The sequence below is a fragment of the Megascapheus bottae genome, chromosome 2, assembly GCF_031878675.1.
Source record: "Megascapheus bottae isolate mThoBot1 chromosome 2, mThoBot2.hap1, whole genome shotgun sequence".
Taxonomy (NCBI): Eukaryota; Metazoa; Chordata; class Mammalia; order Rodentia; family Geomyidae; genus Megascapheus; species Megascapheus bottae.
Genome location: NC_143510.1, coordinates 59,141,459 through 59,167,432, shown reverse-complemented (window position 1 = coordinate 59,167,432; position 25,974 = coordinate 59,141,459). Strand labels below are relative to the sequence as shown.

Genomic DNA, 25,974 nt, shown 5'->3' with positions numbered 1-25,974 from the left:
TTGAAGTAGTGGTGTGGTTGTGAATAAAGAGGTGGATGATGAGATGGCTATCTGTCTCCCTTCTAGCGGAGATGCAGGTCTTGAGGAAAACCTCCCCTCCGTTGGGGTGGAAATTGTGTCTGTCACCTACTCATCCTCACTAGGGGAGCGGCTCTGGCTCGCCGGGGTCTCCCAGGAAGTTTTTAAGGTGCGGCAATCGATTCGTTCGAGGCTCGCCTCACGCCTGACAGCTCGACTCATTCGGTCTGGGATGGCTCCATCCCGGAAGTGAGGGCCGAAGCCGTTGTGGTCAGTTCGGTGCCGATCCGTGGCGGGGTGGGGGTTTCTGCAGGAGACATGGCCGACCCTGACCCCCGCTATCCCTGCTCGTCCATCGAGGATGACTTCAACTATGGCAGCTGCGTGGCGTCGGCCAGCGTGCACATCCGTATGGGTAGGTGGCCGGGGAAGCCGGGGCTCCGGACGCCCGGACGCCCGGGCCGCCCTGCCGCGTCGGCGGCCCCCGAGGCCTGGGCGCCCCGGGGCCTGCGGCCCAGCAGCTGGGTTGAAATGTGTTTCTTTCTTTCTTGAGAGGATCTCTTTGTACGTGTTTGCGCTAGTCCTGGGTTTTGACTTTTTGTTATTAAAGAATTCATTAACGGTGATTTTTACCCCATATTTCAAATGGCAGGTTTACCAAACAAGCGTTCAAGGAGGGGATCTCTGACTTTTTTTTTTTTCTTTCTGAAGGCTGGTGGTGTTGTACCACTTGAGCCACAGCTTCACTTGCAGCGTTTTTGGTTAGTTCATTTTGGAGGTAAGAAGAGTCTCCTAGAAAGCCACCGGCGCCCAGCCTGAGCTCACATTTTTAAGGGAAAGGAAAAGGTTCCTTTAAAAAAAAATTTTTTTTATGCAAATAAGTTTACTGTGTGATAAGTGTACATTGGGACATTTGTCCCAGTTACAGTTGTTTCCTTGATGTGCTCATTGTAAGGTGGAAACGTGTTATAAATTTTAATTTCATTGCCTCTTCTGCGCTGGACTTTAATTTCTGTTAGGGCAGCAACCTTACTTACCTGTCTTGCTGCTGCTGCTGCTTCTGCTTCTGCTTCTGCTTCTGCTGCTTCTCCTCCTCCTCCTCCTCCTCCTCCTCCTCCTCCTCCTCCTCCTCCTCCTCCTCCTCCATCTTCTCCTTCTTCTTCTCCTTCTTTCTCTCCTTCTTCGCTGAAATACTACTTACAGTTCAACAGAGGTTGGGGTATTATTGAGGAGATAGTTGCATCCCAAATCATTTAAGCAAACATGTCCTGGTAGTTTAAAATTGTTTTACAGTTCTCATTAGGCAGAAAGGATTTTGTATATTAAAATGCTCAGTGTCAGGTAAACAGAATTCACTGTCTGCCCTTGGTTCAGCATTTTGGTTACAGAAGTTGACCCAGATTTACAGCCTGCCTGAGCAGCTGGAATTAACTGGTTCCCGAAAAAGGAAAAGGAATTATGAGGATAGTTCTGATGTATTAAGAATCTTGGTGCCTGGAGCGCAGAGGGAACCTTCCAATATTATTTTTGTAACTGGCTTATTTCAGTTAGCATAATGTCTCTTTCTAAGTAAGTCTGCTTGTACTACTATGTGTCAGAATCTCTCTTTTCCTTTCCCTTCTTTTTCCTTCTTTCCTCTGATTTTTTCTTTTCTTTTTTGCCAGTCCTGTCTGGGTGTGGAACTTGGGGCTTGGGCACTATTCCTGAGCTTCTTTTGCTCAAAGCTAACACTCTACAACTTGAGCCACAGCTCTGCTTCCAGCTTTTTGGGGTGTGTGTGGGGGGGAGAGGTAATTTATTGGAGATAGGAGTAGATTTTCCTACTTGGACTGGCATTGAACCTCAATCCTCAAATCTCAGCCTCTTGAGTTGCTAGGATTAAAGGCACGATTCACTGACACATGGCTAATTTCCTTCCTTTTTAAGGCTGATATTACATTAGAAGTATATAACAAATTTTGTTCATCTGTTCATCTAACCTTGAACATTTCTACAGGTGTTTACATATCTATTTAAGATCTATCTCTCTTTCTTTCTTTCCTTCTTTGTCATGAGACTTGAACTCTGGGCCTGGGCATTGTCCCTGAGTTCTTCAGCTCAAGGCTACTGTCTTACCCCTTGAGCCACAGTGCCACTTCTGGTTTTATGGTGATTAATTGGAGATAAGAGTCTCACAGACTTTAGTTCCTGTTCTGACTTTAAACCATGATCCTCAGATCTCAGCCTCCTGAGTAGCTAGGATTACAGGCGTGAGCCACTGCACCCAGCTTTATTTCTTTTATGTGTGTACTCAAAATTGAAGTTGTTGGATCTTGTGTGGTAACTCATTTCAGCCCTTTAAGGATTTGCCATTCTGTTTTTCTTAGTAGTTGTACCATTTACATTCTCATCAACAGCATACAGAGGGTCATCCTTGCCAATGTTTCTCTCTCCCTCCCTCCCTCCCTCCCTCTCTCCCTCCCTCCCCCTTCTCTCTGTCTCTCTCTCTCTTTCTCTATGATAGTATCATCCAAATGATGAAGTAGTACATCCTTTTTGTTTTAATTTGTATTTCCCTAAGTATTAGTGATGTTGAACATTTAAAAGATATTTGTATATTTTGTTCGGTAAAGTGTTGTTCAAGCAGAGCGCAGTGGCTCACACCTGTAATCCTAGCTACTCAGGAGGCTGAGATATGAGGATCAAGGTTCAAAGCCTGCCCAGGAACAAAAGGACTTGAGACTCTTATCTCCAATTAACTTCTGGAAAATGGGAAGTGGGGCTTGGCTCAAGGGTAGGGCTCAGGGACAGCGTCCAGGCCCAGAGGTAGGGTGGTAGCCTTGAGCTAAAGAGCTCAAGGACAGTGCCCAGGTGAGTTCAAGCCCCATGACCCACAAAAAAGAAGAGAGAGAGAGAGAGAGAGAGAGAGAGAGAGAGAGAGAGAGAGAGAGAGAGAGAAAGAAAAAGGTTGTTCAAGTCCTTTTCCTAACTTTAAAAATGAGTTTTATTCTTAAAAGCCATTTTAGGGTCCTGGAAAAATTGAGAAAGTTGAGAATACTTGTTATATAATCCTTATCTCCTACACAGTTTCTTTATGTATGTCCTGTTCCAGAGGGGCACATTTATTATGGTCAGTGAATTGAGATTGTCAGGTTATTATGACCCAAAGTCCATAGTTTACATTAGGCTCACCCTTGGTATTGTATGTTTTATGGGTTCTAATAAACGTGTACTGGCATTTGACTAGTGTTATTGTATTGCACTGAGTAGCTGTGCTGTGTCCATTGATCCCTTCCTGGCTAAATCTTGGCAAATGCTGATCCTTTTTATTGTCTCTATAGTATGGCCTTTTCTTTTTCCTTTTTTTTATGATCTTAACTTATTTATTTATTTATGTTTTAAAAAGCATGTTTAAGTAGTTGGCCAAAGGGATTTTCATTTAACAAAGTTTATGATCAATGTTACCTTTCTTTTCTTTCGCCTTTTCCACAATACCATATAGTTGGCATCACACAGTATTTTTTTTCCAGATTGGTATGTTTCATTTCCTGCTGTAATATGCATTTAAGATTTCCTCAATATCTTTTCATGGCTTGATAGCTCATTTCAATATTGAGGAATGTTCTTTTGTTAGTATACGCTACAAGTTTATCCATTCATCTGCTGAAGAACATCTTGGGTAAGCTGCTTTGTAAACACAGGTTTGTTCAAGTAGCTTTACTGTATCCTGATATGTAATCGTTGGATAAATGCCTAACAGTGGTATTGCCTGAATCATAGGACAGTTCTGTTAGGTTTCTGAGGAATCTTCAAATTACTTTCCCCAATGGTTGGACAAGGTGGGCCTGGAGCTTTTGTTGTCCTGCTTCACCTTCATGGGTGCTGGGATTACAGGTGTGCCGTATTTTTTACTTTTTTAAAGAAATATAATTTTTTTCATATATTTTTTATTGTAATTAATAGAAGGGTTACATGATATTTGCCAGATAGATGGTGCATTAATTCCCATACATTGATACCCTTTCACATGTCTTGGTCCCCATTTCCCTCCCCCCACCCCCACCCCTCATCTTGTTTTTCCCCGTTCCCTATCCAATTTCAAATAACCAAATACAAATATATCCGATATATCAGGTGACAAAGTGAGATAGTGTAACAATATGAGATAACCAAGGGACAGCAAAAGAGATGAGAGATAACATAGTACCTTAAGAACAGCATTCATTCATTATATGGCTTATGTTTACATCATATTTTCTTAATGACAAGTTTAACAAACTATTGTTCAAGGGGGGAATCTCTAATTACAATCTTTGGGACTTAGTATTTAGAACTTAATCAAAATTAGGCTAAGGGTTTGTATGTCATAGAAACATATCAATTTATGAAATAAAACATTATAGAGTCATAGATTTTTATGTCTATATAGTTATGTTTGTATTTCCATTACCATGTCCATAGCTTTGAAGAAATATAATTTTAAAGTGGCACTGTGGCTCAAGTGATAGAGCACTAGCCTTGAGCTGAAGAGCTCAGGGACCATGTCCAAGCCACCACCCCAAATATATATATATATATATATATATATATATATGTATTTATAATTTTATTATCATTAAGATATGAATATATTTGTTGGATAATTCACCCCTTTTTATGCTTTACCCTTGTTTTCCATCCCTGCCCACAAGTTATATAGGACATTTTCCACATAATGTATACTGAATAGTGTGATTGCATTTGTTCATCTTTCTTCTGTTTTTTACTTTTGTTTTAAAAGACACCTGTAAATGCATTATGAGAAGTATCTTTAATGTATTTCTTCTAGCTCTCAGTGACTTTTAAGTCATTCAACATGATTTATATTGCCTGCATGAACATGTTCTAAAAAGTTATGTCTGTTATTTCTATTTCTTTGTTGAGTTGTCAAATCTTCCCTTTACTAATTCAGTGTAAATTTACTTAATATGAGGCTGGTGCCATGTGGAAATGAATAGGATTTGCTTCCTATTGTTAGGAAACTTCTTTTGTTTTTGGTTGGTCATGGGACTTGAACTCTGGGCCTGGGTGCTGTCCCTGAGCAATTCAGCTCAAGACTACCACTCTACCCTTGAGCCATAGTGCCACTTCCAGTTTTCTGCTGGTTAATTGGAGATAAGAGTCTCACAGACTTTAGTGCCCAGGCTGGCTTTGAACTGCGATATTCAGAACTTAGCTTCCTGAGTTGCTAGGATTACAGGTGTGAGCCACCGTGCCTGGCTAACTTTTTGGTTTTTATTTTATCAAGGATTTATTTTAGTATTAACAGGGCTACAGTAGGGAGAAAAAGAAAAAGACAACATTTCCTATTTTCTATGCAGGAAATGAGAGTTAAAAAACTCCAAGGTGTTCAGTCTTTATAGTCTAATGGGGGGAAGAAGGAACAAGTAGTAGGCCTCTCTGGCTACCTTGCGTTCTCAGTCTTTCGCTCCCCCCCTCCTTCTTCTCTCTCTCTGTGTGTCTCTCTCTCTTTCTCTCTCTCTCTCTCTGTCTCTGTCTCTCTCTGTCTCTGTCTGTCTCTCTGTCTCTCTCTCTGTCTTTCTGTCTCTCTGTCTCTCTGTCTTTCTCTCTCTCTGCCTATCATGGGGCTTGAACTAAGGGCCTGCATACTGTCCTTGGGCTTTCTCAAGGCTAGCATTATACCACTTGAGCCAGAGCCCCACTTCTGGCTTTTTCTGCGTGTGTGGTACCAATGAATCGAACCCAGGGCTTTGTGCATGCTAGGCAAGCACTCTACCACTAGGCTATGCTTCTGGCCCTGCCTTTCTCTTTTTACCTTGAATATTTGGTACTTTATTATATTGCGAGAAACTGAGTAACAGAAGTGTCTTAAAATCATTACGCTTTGGTATGGGTTTATGGATGTCAGTTATGAATGTTGTTTGTTTTTGGTTTTTTGGCAGTTGTAGGGCTTGAACTTGGGGGCCTGTGTGCTGTTCCTGAGCCTCTTCATGCTCAAGTCTAGCACTCTACTATTTGAGCCATAGGGCCAAACTCTGGTTTTTGAATAGTTTTTTGGAGATAAAAGTCTCTCAGGGATGTTTTTTTTTTCTTTTTTTTTTGCCCAGGCTGGCTTTAAACTCAGATCTCAGCCTCCTAAATAGTTAGGATTACAGGTATGAGCCACCAGCTCCTAGCTAATAAATTTTTTTTGGCGGGGGGGGGGGGCAATCTTGAGGCTTGAACTCAGGGCCTGAGCACTGTCCTTGGGCTTTCTCAAGGCCAGAGCTCTACCACTTGAGCCTTAGTACCACTTCTGGCTTTTTCTATGAATGTGGTACTGAGGAATGGAATCTGGATCTTCATGCATGTTAGGCAAGCACTCTAGCACTGGGCCAAACTCCCGGCCCTCATAAAATATTCTTAAAGCAAGAATTCTTGTTGTATAGAAACTAGAGGTAGAGTTATTATAAATAAGAAATAAAATTAATGGGGTAAGGTATGTGTTTATCTTAACTGCTTTTTGAGGATGTTTCATTTTGGTGCTGTAAAAATTAGGATTTTAAAAAAAGTTATAACTACCTATTTATAGATAAATATAGGTACTGGGGTTTGAACTCAGGGCCTTGTGGTTGCTAAGCAAGCACTGTACCGTTTCAGCCACACCACTACCCCTTTTTATTTTTCAGATAGGGTTTTGTACTTTTTCCTGGGCCATTCCTTGGCCTGTGATTCTCTTACCTATGTCTCCCTCATAGATGGGTTTGCCAGCATGCACTGCCATACTCAGTCTGTTCTTTGAGATAAGGTCTCACTCTTTGACAGGGCTTCTATTACAGCCTTCCAAGAATGTTGAACTGTGAGCATGAGCCACCCTGACTGATCTAACTATATATTTTGCTTCTAATTTTCATATCCAAGGTAGAATTATTTTTGCAAAAATGGTATACTTTTAATCTTTTGCTTTTCTGTATGTTGTTCATAGATAGGACACTTTCTTTGTATTTTGATGAAAACCTTTATTATTGAGCCTATTAACTTATTTTAAGCTCATGTATTTTAGAAGATTGGCTATCTCTTGTAATTCTTCAGTGTTTTAAGATTATGTTCCTTATATTAAGATTTATGAAAGAGTGCATGTAAAAATCTTAAATTTTTAAAAATAATTTATTATAAAGGTAATGTACTGAGGGGCTACAGTTTTATAAGTCAGGTAAAGAGTACATTTCTTTCTTTTTTTTTTTTTTTTTTTTTTTTGCCAGTCCTGGGCTTGAGCTCAGGGCCTGAGCATTGTCCTTGGACTTTCTCAAGGCTAGAGCTCTGCCACTTGAGCCTCAGCACCCACTTCCGGCTTTTTTCTATGTATGTGGTACCGAGGAATCGAACCCGGGTCTTCATGCATGCTAGGCAAGCACTTTAACCACTAGGCCAAACTCCCAGCCCAAGAGTGTCTTTCTTTTTGGACAATATCATTCTTTCATTCACTCTACCCCAGGAAAGTAAAGTTTTTCTAAGAAGAAATGTGTTCTAACAGTTCTGTGATATAACTGAAGAAAACAGTCACGTGTAATATTTTTCTCTTTTAGCCTTTCTCCGAAAGGTCTACAGCATCCTGTCTCTGCAAGTTCTCTTAACAACAGTGATGTCTGCAGTGTTCTTATCCTTAGAATCTATACGGACATTTGTCCATGGGAGGTAAGGTGACAAGAAGACTGAATCATTGTGGACACTTCATCTTATCTAAAAAGTACTTATATAAGCAAACCTTTCTTTTTTTAATTAACTTGAGATTAAAGTGTTAAAAAATCCATCATTTAACTCATATACATATGTTTTGTAAAATGGTATTTTACCTTTTTCTGGTTTCTTAAGATTAAACCTTCATCTCCTACAATAAAAAAAGAATTTTTACTGTATTCAGTTAAGTCTTACTTTTAAATTTTTATTAATTTTAATTTTTATCAGACTCTTCTGTCTATGAAACCTAAAGCGTGCTCTAAAAGATTAATATAAATGTGTCTTCAGCTTTGTCATGAGGAATTCATTGAAAAATTTCATTCCACTTGGAGACCATCCATTATTAAATATTTTTACCTCCTATGAAATTATTGCTATATTATAAATTGCTATATGTAAATATTATTTATATTAAAGGAAAGATAAATAAGGAATATTTTCTTAGAAATAAAGAATTACTGTCTCCCCTCTCCTCTACCAAATGAGAGTCTTAAACTATTAGTGTGACATTTGGGTAAAATAATTTAAATATGGCCATGTGATAAGTACCCCGAAAGAGCAGGTTTGTGTAAAATGTGTTTATTAAAAGACAGGTGCTGGTAGCTTACTTCTTTAACCCTTGATACTCAGGAGGCTGAGAGCTGAGAGCTAAGGATATGGTTCAAGTCCAGCCTGGGATAAACGTCCATGAGACTCTTACCTCCAGTTAACCACCAAAAGCCAGAAGTGGTCTGAGGCTTAAGTGGTAAAGTGTTGTAGAGTATCAGCCTTGAGTGAAGAAGCTAAGGGACAATGCCCAGGCCCCAGGACTGGCACAAAGAAAATTTAATTTATCTTCTTTATTATATTTTAATTATAAAAGTAATATGGTAATTATAAGCATTACTCAAATATGATAGGTCATGAAAGAAGAGAGGAAGTCTTCTCCCACTCCTGTGGATTCTTTCGTTTGTTCTACTCACGCCGCCTCAATGTTTCCAGATAGGAATGAAAATGATTTTTGATAGTTTGGTGTAGATCATTCCACATTTTTTAAACTAGTTTTATGAACACATAAAATAGATTTAATTAAACTAGACAACACTACTCATGTTCTTTTAGAACTTGAAATGTTTTTAATATTATGTTTTTCAGTCCTGCCTTAATTCTGGTGTTTGCTCTCGGATCTTTGGGTTTGATTTTTGCATTGACTTTAAACAGACATAAGCATCCCCTTAACCTCTACCTGCTATTTGGATTTGTGAGTACTCTGACAATGCCAATTTCTTTGTTAGCCTGAGTTTTCAAAGTTGTTATTTAACTGAATGTATATACAAATAGAACAATGCAGAAGAATAGTTAGCCAATGTCCAGGTTGCCAGTCCTTGGTTCAGATTCCAATTCTTCATCCTTAGTAGCTATGTAACAAAGAGAGAGAAAGGAAGTATACACACATATGCATACAAATGGGGTGATATAGACTTTATCTTCAAATCCACCTGTTGCCTGCCTTCAGAAAGAGTTGTTTCTCTATAGAGAGAAGATATAAACCAACATTGGCCAGCAGGAAGAATACACACTAGAATGGTGAGAAAACCAGTTTCTCAATCCATTTTTGCCCTGGCTGATGCTTTGTTGAGGCCAGGTAGAAAGGAGAACAGGGAATATGTCTACAAGTATAGTTATGCTGACACTTCGGTTTGCGTGTGTGATGTAGACTATCAGATGGGGCAGATGAACTAAGGGAAAGGTAATTAAGGTAAATAAAGGATATAGTACAAAGTTTTAGATCTCCTTTTATTTTATTCAAATATGGATTCATTTACTTATTACATGGTTTAAGCAATGACAAAATGACAGTGTCTTAAGATAATTTATGTCTTTGCTGGGCACAGTGGCTCATGCCTGTAATCCTAGCTACACAGGAGGATCCAAGGATTGCGGTTCAAAGCCAGCCCGGGCACTAAAGACCGAGGGACTCTTATCTTCAGTTAAGCACTAGAAAATTAGAAACAGAGCTGTGACAGTATCCTTGAGCTGAAGAGCTCAGAGACAGTGCCCAGGCCCAGAATTCAAGCTCCACGACTGACCTCCTCCCCCCTCAAAAAAGATAATTTATGTCTTTTCATATAAAATTCTGAGGGACTAGAGATGTTAGCAAGGACCCAGTTAATGCTGTGGCTCTGGCATTCCTAAAGTTTGCATGCTGTAGTAGAATACCTCATTATCATATCCACACATGGTATCCAGTGAACTACACAACAAGAAAAGGGAGAGGGAAAGAAAGAAAAGAATAATAGATAGCAAGCTCTGAGCTTTTAGAGCACAACCCAGTAGAAGCTAAACATTTTTCTACTTACATTAGCCTTGTTAGAACACAGTGTTGTGGCCATAACTAACTTCAAGGGAAACTGAAAAGGTAATGTTTAGTCTGAGGAGCCAGATTTCCAAGTAAAAACTCTGGTGCAAGGAGAGAAAGAGGGAATGAACATCAGGAGATAGTGTTAAGTATTGTTTGTGTGAGATACTGAGGATTTTCAAAATAAATATATGGATAATTTGTAATATCTTATGCAAAGAGAGAAAAATAGAATTTTCTATATTAATTCTACTATATATTTTTCCCAATAAAGATATCAAAAAAGTCTGATTAGAGCTTAAAGAGTTGATGAGATTACAGTCAGAACTTAAATATTCTTCCTAGAGACAGGTTTTATTTTTGTTATGTTTGACTTAACTGTCTTGTTTTGTGCTCTACAGGGTTCCTTGGGCTAAAGGAACCTATTATGATCATATTAAACTAGTAGAAATTAGAACATGTATACAAGACAGTATGCATTTTATGTGCATTAATTTCAGCTTCTTTTTCTTAGACACTATTAGAAGCTCTGACTGTGGCCATTGTTGGTAAGTCATAGTTGTGTTTCTGTTTTGTCCTAACTTGAATGTTGGTAACAAAGGTATTCAGGGTTAAAGTTTAACTCACAGAATGTTGTATTTCAAAAATGTGGCATACAATAAAGATTGCCTGAAAGATAAGTAAAAGTCAAATATTTATACTTTACATAGTTCTGCTCAGCTGAACTATGGGGAAAAGTTTAAAGAAAACAAAAAGAATCCACAACAGTATTTCATTTGTGGTTTCCCATTTATAAAAATAAGACAACCAGAGCTAATCTTTTCCCTAACTTAAAGAGACCTTGGAGAAATTGAGAACATGTGTTTTAAGCTGTGTGCTTTCATCACATGACTGAGCTCCCTAAGAACTGCCCCTGTTGAACTGTGCTTGATTGCTGCATCTTTGTACATCATCAAATCCAAACAACAGCGGTAATTTCCATTTCTGTACTTCACAGTAAACAAATGTTTCAAGGCCAAGTATTTGTTATAATTCCTTGATGTACCTGATGTAATGCTTGAGTAAAAAATTTCAGTAAGTTAGCATTAACAGTTCTGGTTGTCTTCAGTTAACCTTGGGTACTAAAAAGGTCATCATTAACCCTTGCTCTCAATAACAGCAGATGTAAATCCTGAGCGTTAATTCATGTATCACTTCCTATTTTTCATTATCATTTTTAACTTACTGTGGCAGTTTTCTTGAATCATGTATTCTTGGTGACTCACCACTCTTTTTCCTTTTGAAGAATCAGAATACAAATAACTACTAAAAAATACTCAACTAAGTTTCTTAGCATAGCAAGGAATGTTATCTATTAATGTTGTTTACTATTAATGTCCATCTCTTCCCCTCCAGTCCCATCCTGTGTAAGGAGTATAACACGGGCCTGTTTGTAGTGGAAGTAAAAAATACAGACAGGATAATATGAGAACTTTATTTTCCTCATTGATATAAATGAACTGAATTTATTGACAAGAAGCAAAATTGACCTTTTTGTGTATATATTTACCTTTCTACTATTACAAATCCAGTAAATTAGGAATAGAAATATTGTGAATATTTAACACTTGAAGAATTTTAAATTACTGAAGTGGTTTTAGGTTCAAAGCACTTAACCTTCTCTAAGGAGGTTATAATTTAGCATTCTATTAAAACAGTAAGCAATTGTCATATAGTAGGTAAAATCAGTCTGGATATCATTCTAAAATTGTAGGCGGGAATTTGGGAGAACTTGATACATATCAATAAACTCTAGTCATGTGCTCTAATATAATACAGATGTAGATATAATATGATTAGTAGTTCATTTCTGTCCTCTGCAAGGTGTGTGAAATGGTGGGCCAAACCAGAGAGCCTCAATATTTTCCTGCTCAATTGACTTGAATTGGGTGGGTGAACCGGGTGAAAATTGCTAGAATTGCCTTCCAAGAACTCCTTGCTAGCCAGATATTTATGTAACCACAGTGGATAATCACCAGAGGTGCTGAAAAACTGCAGCTGAGTGAGACTCACTCTACCATCTCCTTAAACACACTGTAACTCTTATTACGTGGGTGGCATCTCTAGTCACTTTGTTTAACTGATGAAGATAACACTTTGTGTGAATGATTCTTTCATAGCCTACTTATCACATTTTAAGTCTGGTTTTGCCGTACCTATATATTCAAAGGTAGGTAAAGAAGCTTAATTGTTTTATTGGTGAGCTGTATAGACAAAAAATAAAACATTTCTATTATGACTGAAAAGGCTGTTCTATATCAAGTATGTTTATGTATATTTTAAATCAATGTTTTTATTTTACAGTTACTTTTTATGATGTATATATTGTTCTACAAACTTTTATACTGACTACTGCAGTATTTCTTGCTTTGACTGTATATACTCTACAATCTAAGAGAGATTTCAGCAAATTTGGAGCGGGGTAAGTTAATATACTCTTGGGTATAATAGATATCTTTAATATTACAGGTGGTTTTAAGAATGAAATACTATACTCTATGCCTTGAATGTCTTAAAATGGAGGTCAATAGGAGATCATCTCTTAAAGTACTAGAGCCAGGCCCTTCTTGTCCAGAACACACAAGGAGTTCTGTAATGGAAGGGAAATGAATCTCTCCTCCCTCCCCTGACCAAATTAGCTTTCTAGAGAGGCTGGGTTTGTTTGCCTATGAACAGTGTTACTTCACCAAAATCATTTTGTTCATTTATCTTATCATTACAATGGCCATCTGCATCTTTGTGGCAAAGGCAGTAGTATCCTTAGCCCAGATACTGGAAACATCTGTAAGGACTTTAAAACTGTTTTGATTCATCTAGAATAACCTATTTTCTTTTTCAAACAAATATACAAATAGAAGATCCTTCTTACATTCAGCTAATGGTTTTGTGTTGCCCTCATCTATTACAATGCAGACTACTGTTGGCACATGGTTATTCAACCATTTTCTCCTGTTCTTATTCCTGTTACAACACTAAATATTTACAAAAGTCAACTCTTGTGAAACATTCTTTCCTTCTTTTTGTTTCCATGTAGTTCATATAACCAGGAATCTCTTTGGGAAAAATACAGTTGTGCAAACTGGCAAGCTGCTAAGGTTTCTTTTTTTTTCCTCCCTCTAGAACAGAGTTTACTTTAGGTGGAAGTGGTCTTATTCTTCTTTTCTTCCTCCTTCCTCTCCTCCTCTTCCTTCTCTTCCTTCTTCCTCTTCCACTCATCCTTCCTCTTCTTCTCCTTCCTTCACCTCTTTCCTTGGTTTCTTTCTCCTCCTCCTCTTCTCCTTCCTCCTTTCTTTCTTCATTTTTGGTCTGAGACTGGAACTGGAACGCCATACCTGACACCTTCACCCATTTGCTAGCACTATGTCAACTGAGCCATGCGTCAATCTTTCTTTTTTTCCTATTTTGGGAGAGATGTTTCATGTGTATTGTGTGGTGTATATGATGAAAGTTTCCCTGCTTTCTCTTCCCATCCCAGTCCTCAACTCTTCCCTGTCTTATATCCATTCCCAATATCTCCCAAATTCCTGTCTAGAATTCTAACCTCCTTTATTTTAGTCACTTCATAATTATTATTATCATGATGATTATTTTTTTTTTGCTGGTCCTGGGACATGAACTCAGGGCCTGGCACTATCCTTGAGCTTTTCTGTGTTTTGTGCATGCTAGGCAAGCATTCTACTGCTAGGCAAGTATTCTTCCACTAGGCCACACTTCATAATTATTGATGTAAGTTGCAATGATTACACAGATATTTAGACCGGATATTTAAGTCTTTCCCCCCATATATTTTTATTGTAATTAATAGAAGGATTACATTATTCACCAGATATAGGGTGCATTACTTCACAAACATTGATACCCTTTCTCCCGTCTTGGTCCCCATTTCCCTCCCCCCACTCCCATATTTAAGTCTTTTCATTGACGTTTATAGTTTCTGGTAATTCTCATGATACTTTGTTTCCTGTATATTTGATTACTTTTTGCTATATAATTGTACCCCAAAATATACTGGTTGGCTAAGGCACAGTGGCTCCCGCCTATCATCTTAAGAGATTCAGGGAGCTGAGATTGGGAGACTCTCAACTGAAGTAAAAAGTTCCAAATTTTGAACTTGACCCTCCCATTCCAGGCATGGTGGGAAGTGTGAATAGGAAGATGGTCCAGGCTAGTCCAGGCACAAAGGAAGACCCTGTCTTAAAAAATAGCCACGGCAAAAATGGCTAGAGGCATGTCTCAAGTAGTTAATTGCTTGCCTAGCAAGTACAAGGCTGCAAAAAAGAAAAAACAAAAGGTAAATTTTCCTTGAAATCTAGAATGAATGTGCTAGGGTTTAGTGCTGCCTAGCAGTGGAGAAAACTATTCTACTAGGTTCTTCTAAAACCAGACCCACAGCTCAAGATGGGACTCCAGCCATCCAGATGATGCGAACTTTACTTGAGTCCAAACGTGACTTGTGCTAACAATTTTCTTTTTCTTTTATTCTAATCCTGGAGCTTGAACTCAGGACCTGAGCGCTGTCCTTGGGCTTTCTCAAGGCTAGAACTCTACCACTTGAGCTACAACACCATTTCTGGCTTTTTCTGTGTATGTGTTACTGAGGAATTGAACCCAGGGCTTCATGCATGCTAGGCAACCGCTTTACCACTAGGCCCACTCTTGGCCCCTTGTGGTAGCAGTTTTTTTCAGTTGTTGGGATGATGTATAGAGAGGTTACAGTTGCACTCATCAGGTAGGTATGCTAGCAATTTTTTTTTTTTTGACTGCCGTGGGGCTGAACTCCAGGCTTGGGCATTGTCCCTGAGCTCTTTAGCTCAAGGGTACTGCTCTACCCCTTGAGCCCACAGCACCACTTCTGGTTTTCTAGTGGATAATAGAGTTAAGAGCCTGCTTCATGGTCTTTAGTGCCAGGGCTGGCTTTGAACTATGATCCTCAGATCGCAGCCTCCAAAGTAGCTAGGGTTACAGGTGTGAGCCACTGCGCCTGCATGTGGAAGCAATTTTTAAAGGGTGTTTTTCCGCACATGCTCTAGCTTTGTGCATTGTGGTCTCTCAGTAGGGTTGGGCTGAGATGCAGTTGCCCTCATAGTAAGGTTTAGTTAGATTTTCAGCTTCATAATTTGTGTCTGTATTATAATTATTTGGTACTTTTAAGAAGCCTTTCCTGTTGATCCTTTTTTTTCCCTCTCTCATTCTCTTTTGCCCTTTTAATGCATTATTTTAGTTTTGGGGTGTTTTTGTGTAGGGGAGGGTAGTGAGGATAATTGCCCTGAATAGCTTTGCTTGCTATAAAACTGAATTAGAGCCCTTTTAAAATGATCTTAACTTTATTGCTATAATAAGCTTTTCATTTTCTTTTTCTTTTGCCAGTCTTGGGGCTTGAACTGAGGGCCTGAGCGCTGTCCTTGGGCTTTCTCAAGGCTAGCGCTCTACTACTTGAGCCACAGTACAACTTCTGGCTTTTTCTATGTATGTGGTACCGAGGAATTGAATCTGGGTCTTCATGCATGGTAGGCAAGCACTCTACCACTAGATGACTCTTGATCTATAACAAGCTTTTCTATCTTATCATTTTTTTGGTCTGTTTTCCACAAAGTATTGTATCACACCGGTGATACATTTTGAATGCCCACTTGATCATGGCACATTTAAATCCTTCAACACTTTATGACTGCTCTGTGGATATAGTCAATTCTCCATTCAGTTGCTTTTACTACCATCGGTCATGGGATATTGCCACATAATAACTCTTCAGAAAAATACTACTACTACTGATTTTTATGTTAGAATTCTGTAGATTCAGATAGTTAAGAATAGTATTTTATTTTTTTTTAATTTTATTTATTTATTTTTTTGCCAGTCCTGGGCTTGAGCTCAGGGCCTGAGCACTGTCCTTGGACTTTCTCAAGGCTGGAACACTATCACTTGAGCCTCAGCACTATTTCCGGCTTTTTTCTATGTATGTGGTACTGAGGAATCGAACCCGGGTCTTCGTGCATGCTAGGCAAGCACTCTACCATTAGGCCAAACTCCCAGCCCCTTATTTTATTATTTTAAATGAAATTTAATGGCACTAATCACAAAGCCAAAATAGTCATGGATACTGACTGTCAAAATGGAACACAAAATCTGAGTAAGAAGATTGGAGGTGTTATAGATCAGGGCTTATGTTTCTTCTCCCAGCATATCACCGTTTATAGGCAGGTTATTCCTTAATCCATGCTTCTTGTTGAGAAAAGAGGGTAAAATCTGTTTCAAAATGGCAGTATGTACTTTAATCTTATGTTTAATCTTAATATGTGATATTTAATATTTAATCTTATCTATGTTCTCCAAAAGTTTGCTCTTTGTTATTCAAATATTTAATGAGATATCCTACTAGTGAAGTAACAGTTCAGGAAGCATATTTGTGGGACATGCCCGTCAAATCTTTACTTGACTAATACTGTGTTGATAGAGAATGTTGACATTAACTGAAAACTGTTAGACTCAAGTTACCAGAGGCTCACCAAGAAGAATCTGTGAACCTAACTTACCATGTATTATGTATATACCTTAGTCCCCATGGATAAACATGACAGATTCTAACTTGACAGTAGTAAAGACGTGCGTTCTCATTATTGTTTGTAGTATCTAACACTGTTCAAGTGTAGCACCTTTAACATGCAGCCATAGTCAAAATAATAGACATCTTTGGTGGCTATATCCTAATGTCTTATCAAAACCTTCGGGAGCCATCTTCACATCTTTTGGGAATAGTTCCCCCCCAATATCTTATCTTCTGTTGCTGAATGTTTTCTCAGTGTCTTGTGACTTGTTTTTTAGATTATCTTTTCAAGGTTGTGTTTTTTTTTTATAATAAACAGCCTTGGAAGCAATGAGGAAATACACTAACTCATTATTATAAGAAAGATATTTCTGGGGAGATAATAAGATGATTGGGAGGGGGAAAACAGGGACAAAAACATGAGAAGGGGTATCAATGTGCAAGAAATAATGCACCTACTACCTGATGAATGTAACTCTAACTCCTCTATACATTATCCTGACAATAAAAAAAATAATAATAATAAAATAGAAAGATGGGGGCTGGCGCGGGGCCGCCGTGTTGTCACAGGATAGTAATGATAACACGGAAGATGTTTCACTGTTTGATGCAGAAGAGGAGACAGCTAATAGACCAAAAAAATCTAAAGTCAGACATCCAGTGGCATCCTTTTTCCATTTGTTCTTTCGAGTCAGTGCAATTGTAGTCTATCTTCTCTATGAATTCCTCAGCAGCAGCTTTATTGCCTGTATGGTGACAATTATCTTGTTGTTGTCATGTGACTTTTGGGCTGTGAAGAATGTTACAGGTAGACTAATGGTTGGCCTCCACTGGTGGAATCATATTGATGAGGATGGAAAGAGCCACTGGGTGTTTGAGTCCAGAGAGGCAACTCCTCAAGATAGTAAAACTGTTTCAGAAGCTGAATCAAGAATCTTTTGGCTAGGACTTATTGCCTGTCCAGTACTGTGGGTTATATTTGCCTTTAGTGCTCTCTTCTCCTTCAGAGTCAAGTGGTTGGCTGTGGTTATTATGGGTGTGGTGCTACAAGGTGCCAACCTGTATGGCTATATCAGGTGTAAAGTGGGTAGCAGAAAGAACTTAACTAGCATGGCTACATCGTACCTTGGAAAGCAGTTTTTAAGATAAAATATTGATCAGACTTCCTGAATAGAGAAAAAGCTTATGTGATCTCTTATATTGAGGAAGAAATGAAGAGATTGTAGACTCTGAATGGTTTAGAGCTCAACCCATATTGCAAAGAAGAGTGATAGGTTTGTATTTCTCCTTGAGAACTTTATTTAAAAGAAAAAGATTCTTTTCATATTAAGCCTCTACTTTCTTTCTTTTTTTTTGACTGTTCTAGGCTTGAGCTCAGGGCCTGAGCACTGTCCTTGGACTTCCTCTACCACTTGAGCCTCAGCACCATTTCCGGCTATTTTCTGTATATGTAGTACCAAGGAATTGAACCTGGGTCTTCATGCATGCTAGGCAAACACTCTACCCGTAGGCCAAACTCCCAGCCCTTATGCTTCTATTTTCTTTCTACTAACTTGGGTTAGGAGGTACAGTATCATTAGAAACTTTGTCAGTATATATACATATGCATTATCTTGTAATAGTTTTATCAAATTTACATATCTAACAGATATTTGCATTTTGATGTGTAGAACATAGGAGAATGTTCTTAGTCTATCTCAAATCTCTTGTTTACATACTATTCTTATAGATTATTCTCATGAATAATTTTGATTTCATACTAAGAATAAGCACTTGTGAGTTAAAAATAGTTGTTAATTTTCTATATATACTTAATGATAGAATTTCTTATCCGAGACATGCAAACAAGTAAAAATGAAATGGAGCCAGTAGTGTTAATTTATTTTTTTAAGATTTTTGTTTTGTTTTTGAGAAAAGGTCTACTGTAAAACCCAAGCTGGACTCAAACTCATGATCCTCCTGCATCCTACCACACCATCACATTCAGCTAAAAGTGTGTTTTTACTTCACTTTTGTAAAAAGTAATTTAGGAAAAGTCCGATTAACAGAAATGGAATCCTCATGTCTACGTTTAGGGATGACCAGAGATTGCTGCTGTACCCTTTATTTTGTAGGATAGTCAGATTTTACTATGAGCTGCCTGGAGGCCCTTCAGTGGTCCTTGGGCAAATGAACTCTCTCTTTTACCACCAAAAGGTAGTATTTTGATGTCACAAAAAGAAGTGTCACTTAAATGCTTGGGATAATAAATACCTAAAAGACATTTTAATAATATTCTTTTCTTTTGTATAATGGGGATATTATAAATCATACATTTGTATTAATGGTATTTCTTAAAGCAATATGTGTAACTAAACCAATCTGCAAATTATTATAGGCATCTATAACTTGTTGTAGGTACTGTAAACTTTATTGGAGTCATTCAACTTAACAGATTATGTTATGATTATATTTTTGTATTGTTAAAATACTTCTAGAGACATTTGTTTAATTGAGTATCTTTATTAGAGTTGTAGGTTGGAAGGTAAAACTTTATATTTGTATAAAACTCCACTGTTTCCAGAGAAAAATAAATAAATAAAATAGAAAGATATTGCTTCCTGCACTGAAGGTTCTTATTTATCATAACTCACTGTGTGTGTAGGTGTCATCTAGCCCTCTTAGCCTTACCCTCTGTGAACTGGGTTTTCTGGTATGAAAATGCTGACTCTCTATTTTTATTGCTGAAATAAAATATTCCTTATCACAAACCTGGGAATTTCATGTCTTGGCCTAATGTCTGTGAAACTATACCAGGCTAACATTTTAGCATGCAAACAGGATAAAATCTCTTGATGTTTTTCATGTGTGTTGTGTGTGTGTGTGTATACACACACGCATGCTGGTACTAACCTTGAATTCAGGGTCCAGGTGCTATCCCTAGCTCAAGGCTCTACCAATAGCTCAAGGATAGTGTTCTACCACTTGAGTTTCTTCTCCACTTCCAGCGTGTATCTGTGTGTGTGTGTGTGTGTGTGTGTGTGTGTGGGTGTGTGGGTATGTGTGTGTAACTACAGGTAAGAGTCTTACAGACTTTGTAGCTCAGGCCAGCTTCAAATCTTGATCTTGATCCTCAGATCTTAGCCTCCTGAGTAGCTAAGGTTACAGGTGTGAGCCATCAGTGCCTGGCACTTCATAATTTTTAATACCACCTTTTCCACTGGAGTCTCTCTTAATTCTCTTAGTACCAAAGGATCTATATTGTGAGGTGGAATGTCACTTTCTAGTTTATGTATACTAGGTATATCTTCAGAAACTTCGTGTATCTGAAACATTTAAGGGGCAGAAATATTATTAAGCAGGCTTATATTTATATATAAACCTGTATATATACATTATATACATTTATAATACATAGATCTGGTATTATGTGTACTAGTACTAGAATTTGAATTCAATCTTGTTCTCTTGCTTGGCTTTTTCCCTTAAAGCATATGCTCCATCACTTGAGTCATGTCTCCATTCCTACTGTTTTGGTAGTTAATTTGAGGTAAGTTTCTTAGATTTATCTGCCCGGTTGACTTTGAACCGCAATCCTCAGATCTCAGCCTCCTGAGTAGCTAGGATTATAGGTGTGAGCCACCAGTGCCCAACTTTATAGCTGGTATTTTAGTTATTTCTGTTATTTTTAGAGAACATGTTTTGAATGATACCACTTCTTTAGTATATATTGAAATTAGTTTTATATCTTGGTAAATGTACTTTGTGTACCAAAGAGAGATGGTACATTTTGCTGTTGAAGAATTTGATTAATTTCAGGCAGGACAGGTTGATGTGCTGCTGGTTGATAGTGTTGTCCAAGGCTTTTGTGTGCTTAGTAATTTTCTGCCCTCTAGTTTTATTAATGTAGTATGGGTCTTCTAACTCAGTATGTATCAGTCTATTTCCTCTATATGTAAGTTTTGGATCATTATTGGAAGGGTTTTTTTTTTTTTTTTTTTTTTTTTGGCCAGTCCTGGGGCATATATTCAGGGCCTGAGCACTGTCCTTGGGCTTTCTCAAGGCTAGCGTTCTGCCACTTGAGCCACAGCACCACTTCCAGCTTTTTCTATATATATGTGATACTGAGGAATTGAACCCAGGGTTTTATGTATGCTTGGCATTTGGTCTACCACTAGGCCATGCTCCTGGCCTTTTTAATTTAATTTTATTTTTTTACTTCTTATGTTGTAGCTTTCACCTACAGAGCTCAGTCCAATTTGAATGATCCCGAACTAAATATATATTCTTTTTAACTTCATGATGATTATACTTATCTTTATCTCTTCAAATATGGAGAATATATTTTTAATGTCTTTCTCTACTAATTCTATCATTGTGTCACTTTTGGATGTCTCTGTTCGTTGGTTTTACTCCTTGTGGTCATGGTTCCTTCATTATTTTGTATTTTTTTAATAGGTTTTAGTTGGATACTGACCACTGTTAATTTTTAAGGTTTGAGTGTGCGTGCACGTGTGTGTGTGATGTTAAAAGTTTTGGCTTTATTTTTCTAAGACATGTTTAAATTCTTTAGAATTTCTTTGAACCCTTTAAAGCTTTATTTGATGAGTCCACAAAGAGCTATTTAGCTTAGAGCTAACTTGTCCCATTGCTGATTTAGTACCCTTGTGAGAAGTCTTCACCCCTCAGTGTTTTTTTGGAGATCTTTCTGCACTGGCTGGAGTCCAAGTGAATTCTGAGAATTACCTACCTCCATATTATAGATCTTTCTCTAGCTTGCTTGCATTTATTTATTTATTTGTTTTTTATTTTTGCCAGTTCTGGGGCTTGAACTCAGAGCCTGGGCACTGTCCGTGGGCTTTCTCCAGGCTAGCCCTCTACCACTTGAGCCACAACACCACTTATGGCTTTTATCTGTGTATGTGGTACCAAGGAATCGAACCCAGGGCTTCATGCATGCTAGGTGAGCATCCTACCACTAGGCTATGCTTCCAGCCACTAGCTTTTACTTTATTTTTTTATTGTTATTATAAAAGTGATGTACAGATATAACTTATGAGTTATAGTTACTTAAGTCAGGTATTAGTACATTTTGGACAATGTGACCCTTCCCCTCACTTTCTCCCAGTTTTTCCTCCCATCCTGAACTAGAGGTTGTATAGTTATTTCATCATAGTAACTGTTGAGTCTGGCCGCTGCATTTGTTCACCCTTTGTCCCTCCATTTCTGTGGTTTCCCCAGCTTTGATCATATCTTAACATGCATGCACTGATCACAGCTGAACTAAAGATTTTAGGGAGCCTGTACATATCACCAGAGCTCTTTCTCTTTGTATAACCCCTTCTGTCTGATATACTGCCATGCAAATTCTAGCCACCTTATCCTCTCTGACCTCTGATTTTTTTGTCTTATTTAATAACTCAAGGAGACGTCAGTCTCTATGTGGGTTCCTGTCCTATAGTATAGTCTGGAAACTCTCCAGCTGGGCAGATCTTTATTTCCTTTGTGTCTGGAATCACTATTTTTTGCTGTCTTGTCCACCATCTGAAAGCTGTTTTCTTTATATATTTTTCTTGGTTTTATTTTAAGAAGGGAGGATAAATTTAGCTTTCATAATTTCTTGTGGCCTGAAGCAGCTGCTAAGTCCCATATTTAATACAAAAAAAATGGAGCTCTTAGATGTACTTTGTCATATAATTAGACTTTATTTAGTAACTGAATGGTAACAAAAAAATCAAGAGTAGTGGTAGATTTGTTGGATAAAATTCTTAATACATAAGATTAAAATTAGAAAGTACATTGTGGTTTTCTAGAGACGTACATGTTTACTGAATAACTTGCTCTTGTACTTTGGTTTAAAAGTGAAATTTCATCAAAGTTCTAGATATTTGCATGAATTTTTTGTTCATTTTGGTGTGTGTGTGTGTGTGTGTGTGTGTGTGTTTGATTCTGATACTAGGGCTTGAACTCAGGACCTTGGGCTCTTGTTTAACTATTTTGCTAATGGCTGGTGCTCTACCTTTTGGCCTAAAATAGAGATCCTGAAGTCTCAACCTCATGAACATTTAGGGTTGTAGACATGGGCCACCAGACCTGGCTTCATATTATTTTCACAGGTCTCAGGATTTCAACATTTTGTAATGATTTTTTTACTTAGTATTTTCTTTGTGCTCTAGTTGAAAGTTTATTTAAAAATAATACTCTCTACTGATTAAAAAAGTTGAATGGCAATTAGTTCCATTTCTTTAAAAGAAAAACAAAATGGGTATTGTTAATGATTCTTGTTTTTGTTTATTCTTTAAATTTTTTTGTTATTATAGAGGTGATATACAGAGGGGTTACAGTTACATAAGTCAGGAAATGAGTACATTTCTTTTTGGACAAGGTCATCCTGTGTTATAGATTCTTATACTTGAATTATTCTTTGGCAAACATCTGAGTTGAAATTATTTATTTAAAAATGAGAATTATAAACTATTTGGCAAGGAATAATCTTGTAAATAATTGTAATTTCTATTTTTGCAGGCTGTTTGCTGTTTTATGGATCTTATGCTTGTCAGTATTCTTGAAGGTAAATTGTTTAGTATGGTTAATTTGAAATATAATTCTGGCCATGTCAATGTAAATAACTACAAAGAGTTGAAGTTACTCTCAGAGGATACTTATGATGATTATCTGAAACATTTGTATATGGAAAGATTATAAAGTAATTTCTTTTTCTTTTTTTTTTTTTTGCTGGTCATGGGATTTGAACTCTGGGCTTGGGCACTATCCCTGAGCTCTTCAGCTCAAGGTTTCCACCTTACCTGTTGGCCTGGGCGATGCCCCTGAGCTATTTGGCTCAAAGCTACCATACTACCCCTTGGGCCACAGTGGCACTTCTGTTTTTTTTTGGCGATTAATTGGAAATAAAGTCTCCTGGACTTTGCCCAGGCTGGTTTTGAACCACAATCTCATATCTCAGCCTCCTGAGTAGCTAGGATTATAGGTGTGAGCCACCTTGCCTGGCTTACAGTAATTTCTAAAAAAAAAAAAATCAAGGTCTTGATTTGATTATGACTACTTATTGAAAGAAAGATGAATGAACGAATAAGTTTTATTACATGGGAAAAAGTGCTTGTGGGATTGGGCTCTAGTGGCTCACGCCTATATTAATGACTGAAATCTGGGAATCTAGCCATAAAATCACAACTACCTGTAAGTCTTATCTACCAGTTCACCAGTTAAAAGCTGGAAGTGGAGATGTTCCTCAAGTGATAGAGCATCAGTCATAAGTAGAAGGCCTGAGAGTTTATGGGCCATAGATTAAGCCCAAGAACTGGCACAAGGCACACAAACAAAATCACCCCGGATTTGTCAGCTTCTAAATGGGCAGTTTAATTTTGACAAATATATTTTAAAGTAATTTATAATTAGAATATTTAAAATCAAGTGGATAATTTAGTTGGTATCTACTCAGTATTGTTTGATCAGCAGTGGAAGTGATTATTAATTAATGGTGGTCTCAAGCGCCCATTTACATATGTAATCATTTGCCTATAGATATTTTTTTATAGTGCGACAGTGGAGCTGATCCTCTCTGCAGTGGGAGCCCTTCTTTTTTGCGGTTTCATCATCTATGATACACACTCATTGATGCATAAACTGTCACCTGAAGAGTATGTATTAGCTGCCATCAGCCTCTACTTGGATGTTATCAATCTGTTCCTGCACCTTCTACGGTTTTTGGAAGCAGTTAATAAGAAGTAATGGAGAGCAATATACAGAGACTATCATTATGTAATGAAGTTAAAATATAATTAAATATTGTTAAAATTTTTCATGGTCTTTATTGGTATCATTCTGTATTTTGTGGGCCTTAACCACTGACTACTCTTTATGATATTACATTTGTAAAGTTTTCTCTTAGAAACTTGTAAGAGCTATAAAAATTCTAGGGCTGGGAGTTTGGTCTTAGTGGTAGAGTGCTTGCCTAGCATGCACAAAGACCTGGGTTCGATTCCTTGGTACCACAAACAAAGAAAAAAGCCAGAAGTGGTGCTGAGGCTCGAGTGGTAGAGCTCTGGCCTTGAGTAAGTCCAAGGACAGTGCTCAGGCCCTGAGCTCAAGCCCAGGACTGGCAAAAAAAAAAAAAAAAATTCTTTTTTTAACTGATGGCCCAGTTGACCTCAAATTTATTCCTTCTTCCACCTCCCAAGTGCTAGGATTACAGGCATATACCAATACCAAACGCCTAACTTGTTTGTAATTTTTTCAAACCTAAATTAGCCATAGTTATTTATTTGAAACTCAACTAATTTTATGAGTAGGCAGGTTTAAGGGCATTTTAGTTCAATGTTTAATGTCAAGTAAAGATAAAAATATGGACTCAAGAAATACTAAGAAAGTGGAATGAACAGGAAGTAGAGTAACCACAGCTCACTTTATGCAAAGGAAAGAGAAAAGAAACAGATGTAGAAGGAAAATGAGATAAGAGTAGGTTCTGAGAGCCTACTGAGAACCATTATTGCTCATAATCAGACCTGTCTTCAATCCATTTGATACTAATCTGGGGATTAGTAGTGTCATCAACCTTCTGCAGCTGTTTTTGGAACAACTGGACATTTACATTCCTTTGGCTTTTACCTTTTATCTTTGTAGACCTTAGTCCAGAAGATTCCTGTATGTAAGGAACAGACAATGTGAATTTGCCATCTGAGTTTCAGCAATCTTTTCTTTATTAAATCATGAAAATCAAGGACTCCATGGCTGGTGCCATGCTGGTTCCACACTGACTGGTGCCAGTAGCATAGCATGCCTTTGAGATGGGTTGTTTTCCTGTGAGGTGCTCAGCACCAGCTAGTGCATATCTGGTTCTATTCGTGCCTTTCAGCTCCATAAGAAGTTATAGCAATACCTATTTTGACCCTCAAGTGTTATTCCTCTATCCCAAACAACTTTGTGTGGACTCTTCATCTTTGTTTATTCAGGAAATTGCCTATTATATTTGAATGTATGAATGACAGCATGTGTTAGGATTTAAAAATTAATACTAAGACCATTTAACATCTGTTAGACCTACTTTTACACAAACTGGTGAGGAATGTAACTTAATGATGCAGTCTGTAGTTCACCTTTTTAAAATATTTGGAATACTTTAAACAACACCATAAAGTTTGCATAAAGGTAAGTTATTTATTTTGGTGTCAAGTTTCTGTTCAAAAGCATTTTGCATGCTGGGAGTTTGGCTAGTGGTAAAGTGCTTGCCTAGCATGTATGAAGACCCAGGTTCGATTCCTTGGTACCACATACATAGAAAAAAGGGGGAGTGGTGCTGTGGCTCAAGTGGTAGAGCTCTAGCCTTGACAAAGCCCAAGGACAG

At 37.8% G+C, this 25,974-nt stretch overlaps 1 protein-coding gene and 1 pseudogene across 1 annotated transcript; both read left to right on the top strand.

Moving 5' to 3' along the window:
* The first annotated feature begins 249 nt into the window (after nucleotides 1–249).
* Nucleotides 250–24,372, top strand: Tmbim4 (transmembrane BAX inhibitor motif containing 4). Its single transcript, XM_090328023.1, has 7 exons — nucleotides 250–433; nucleotides 7,563–7,671; nucleotides 8,848–8,953; nucleotides 10,566–10,599; nucleotides 12,395–12,512; nucleotides 23,139–23,184; nucleotides 24,156–24,372. Exons 1-7 carry the CDS (start codon nucleotides 337–339, stop codon nucleotides 24,360–24,362), a joined length of 717 nt encoding a protein of 238 aa, XP_090184149.1. The 5' UTR covers nucleotides 250–336; the 3' UTR covers nucleotides 24,363–24,372.
* LOC150067172 (Golgi apparatus membrane protein TVP23 homolog B pseudogene) lies at nucleotides 17,289–17,973 on the top strand (annotated as a pseudogene).
* Nucleotides 24,373–25,974: the final 1,602 nt, after the last annotated feature.

What these genes read in the sequence shown, in the direction of transcription:
- Tmbim4 (XM_090328023.1), top strand. Translation starts at nt 337, where the DNA reads ATGGCCGACCCTGACCCCCGCTATCCCTGCTCGTCCATCGAGGATGAC. An exon ending in CAGCGTGCACATCCGTATGG is followed by an intron (nt 434 to 7,562) that starts GTAGGTGGCCGG and finishes TTTCTCTTTTAG; the next exon opens with CCTTTCTCCGAAAGGTCTAC. An exon ending in TCTGACTGTGGCCATTGTTG is followed by an intron (nt 10,600 to 12,394) that starts GTAAGTCATAGT and finishes TTTATTTTACAG; the next exon opens with TTACTTTTTATGATGTATAT.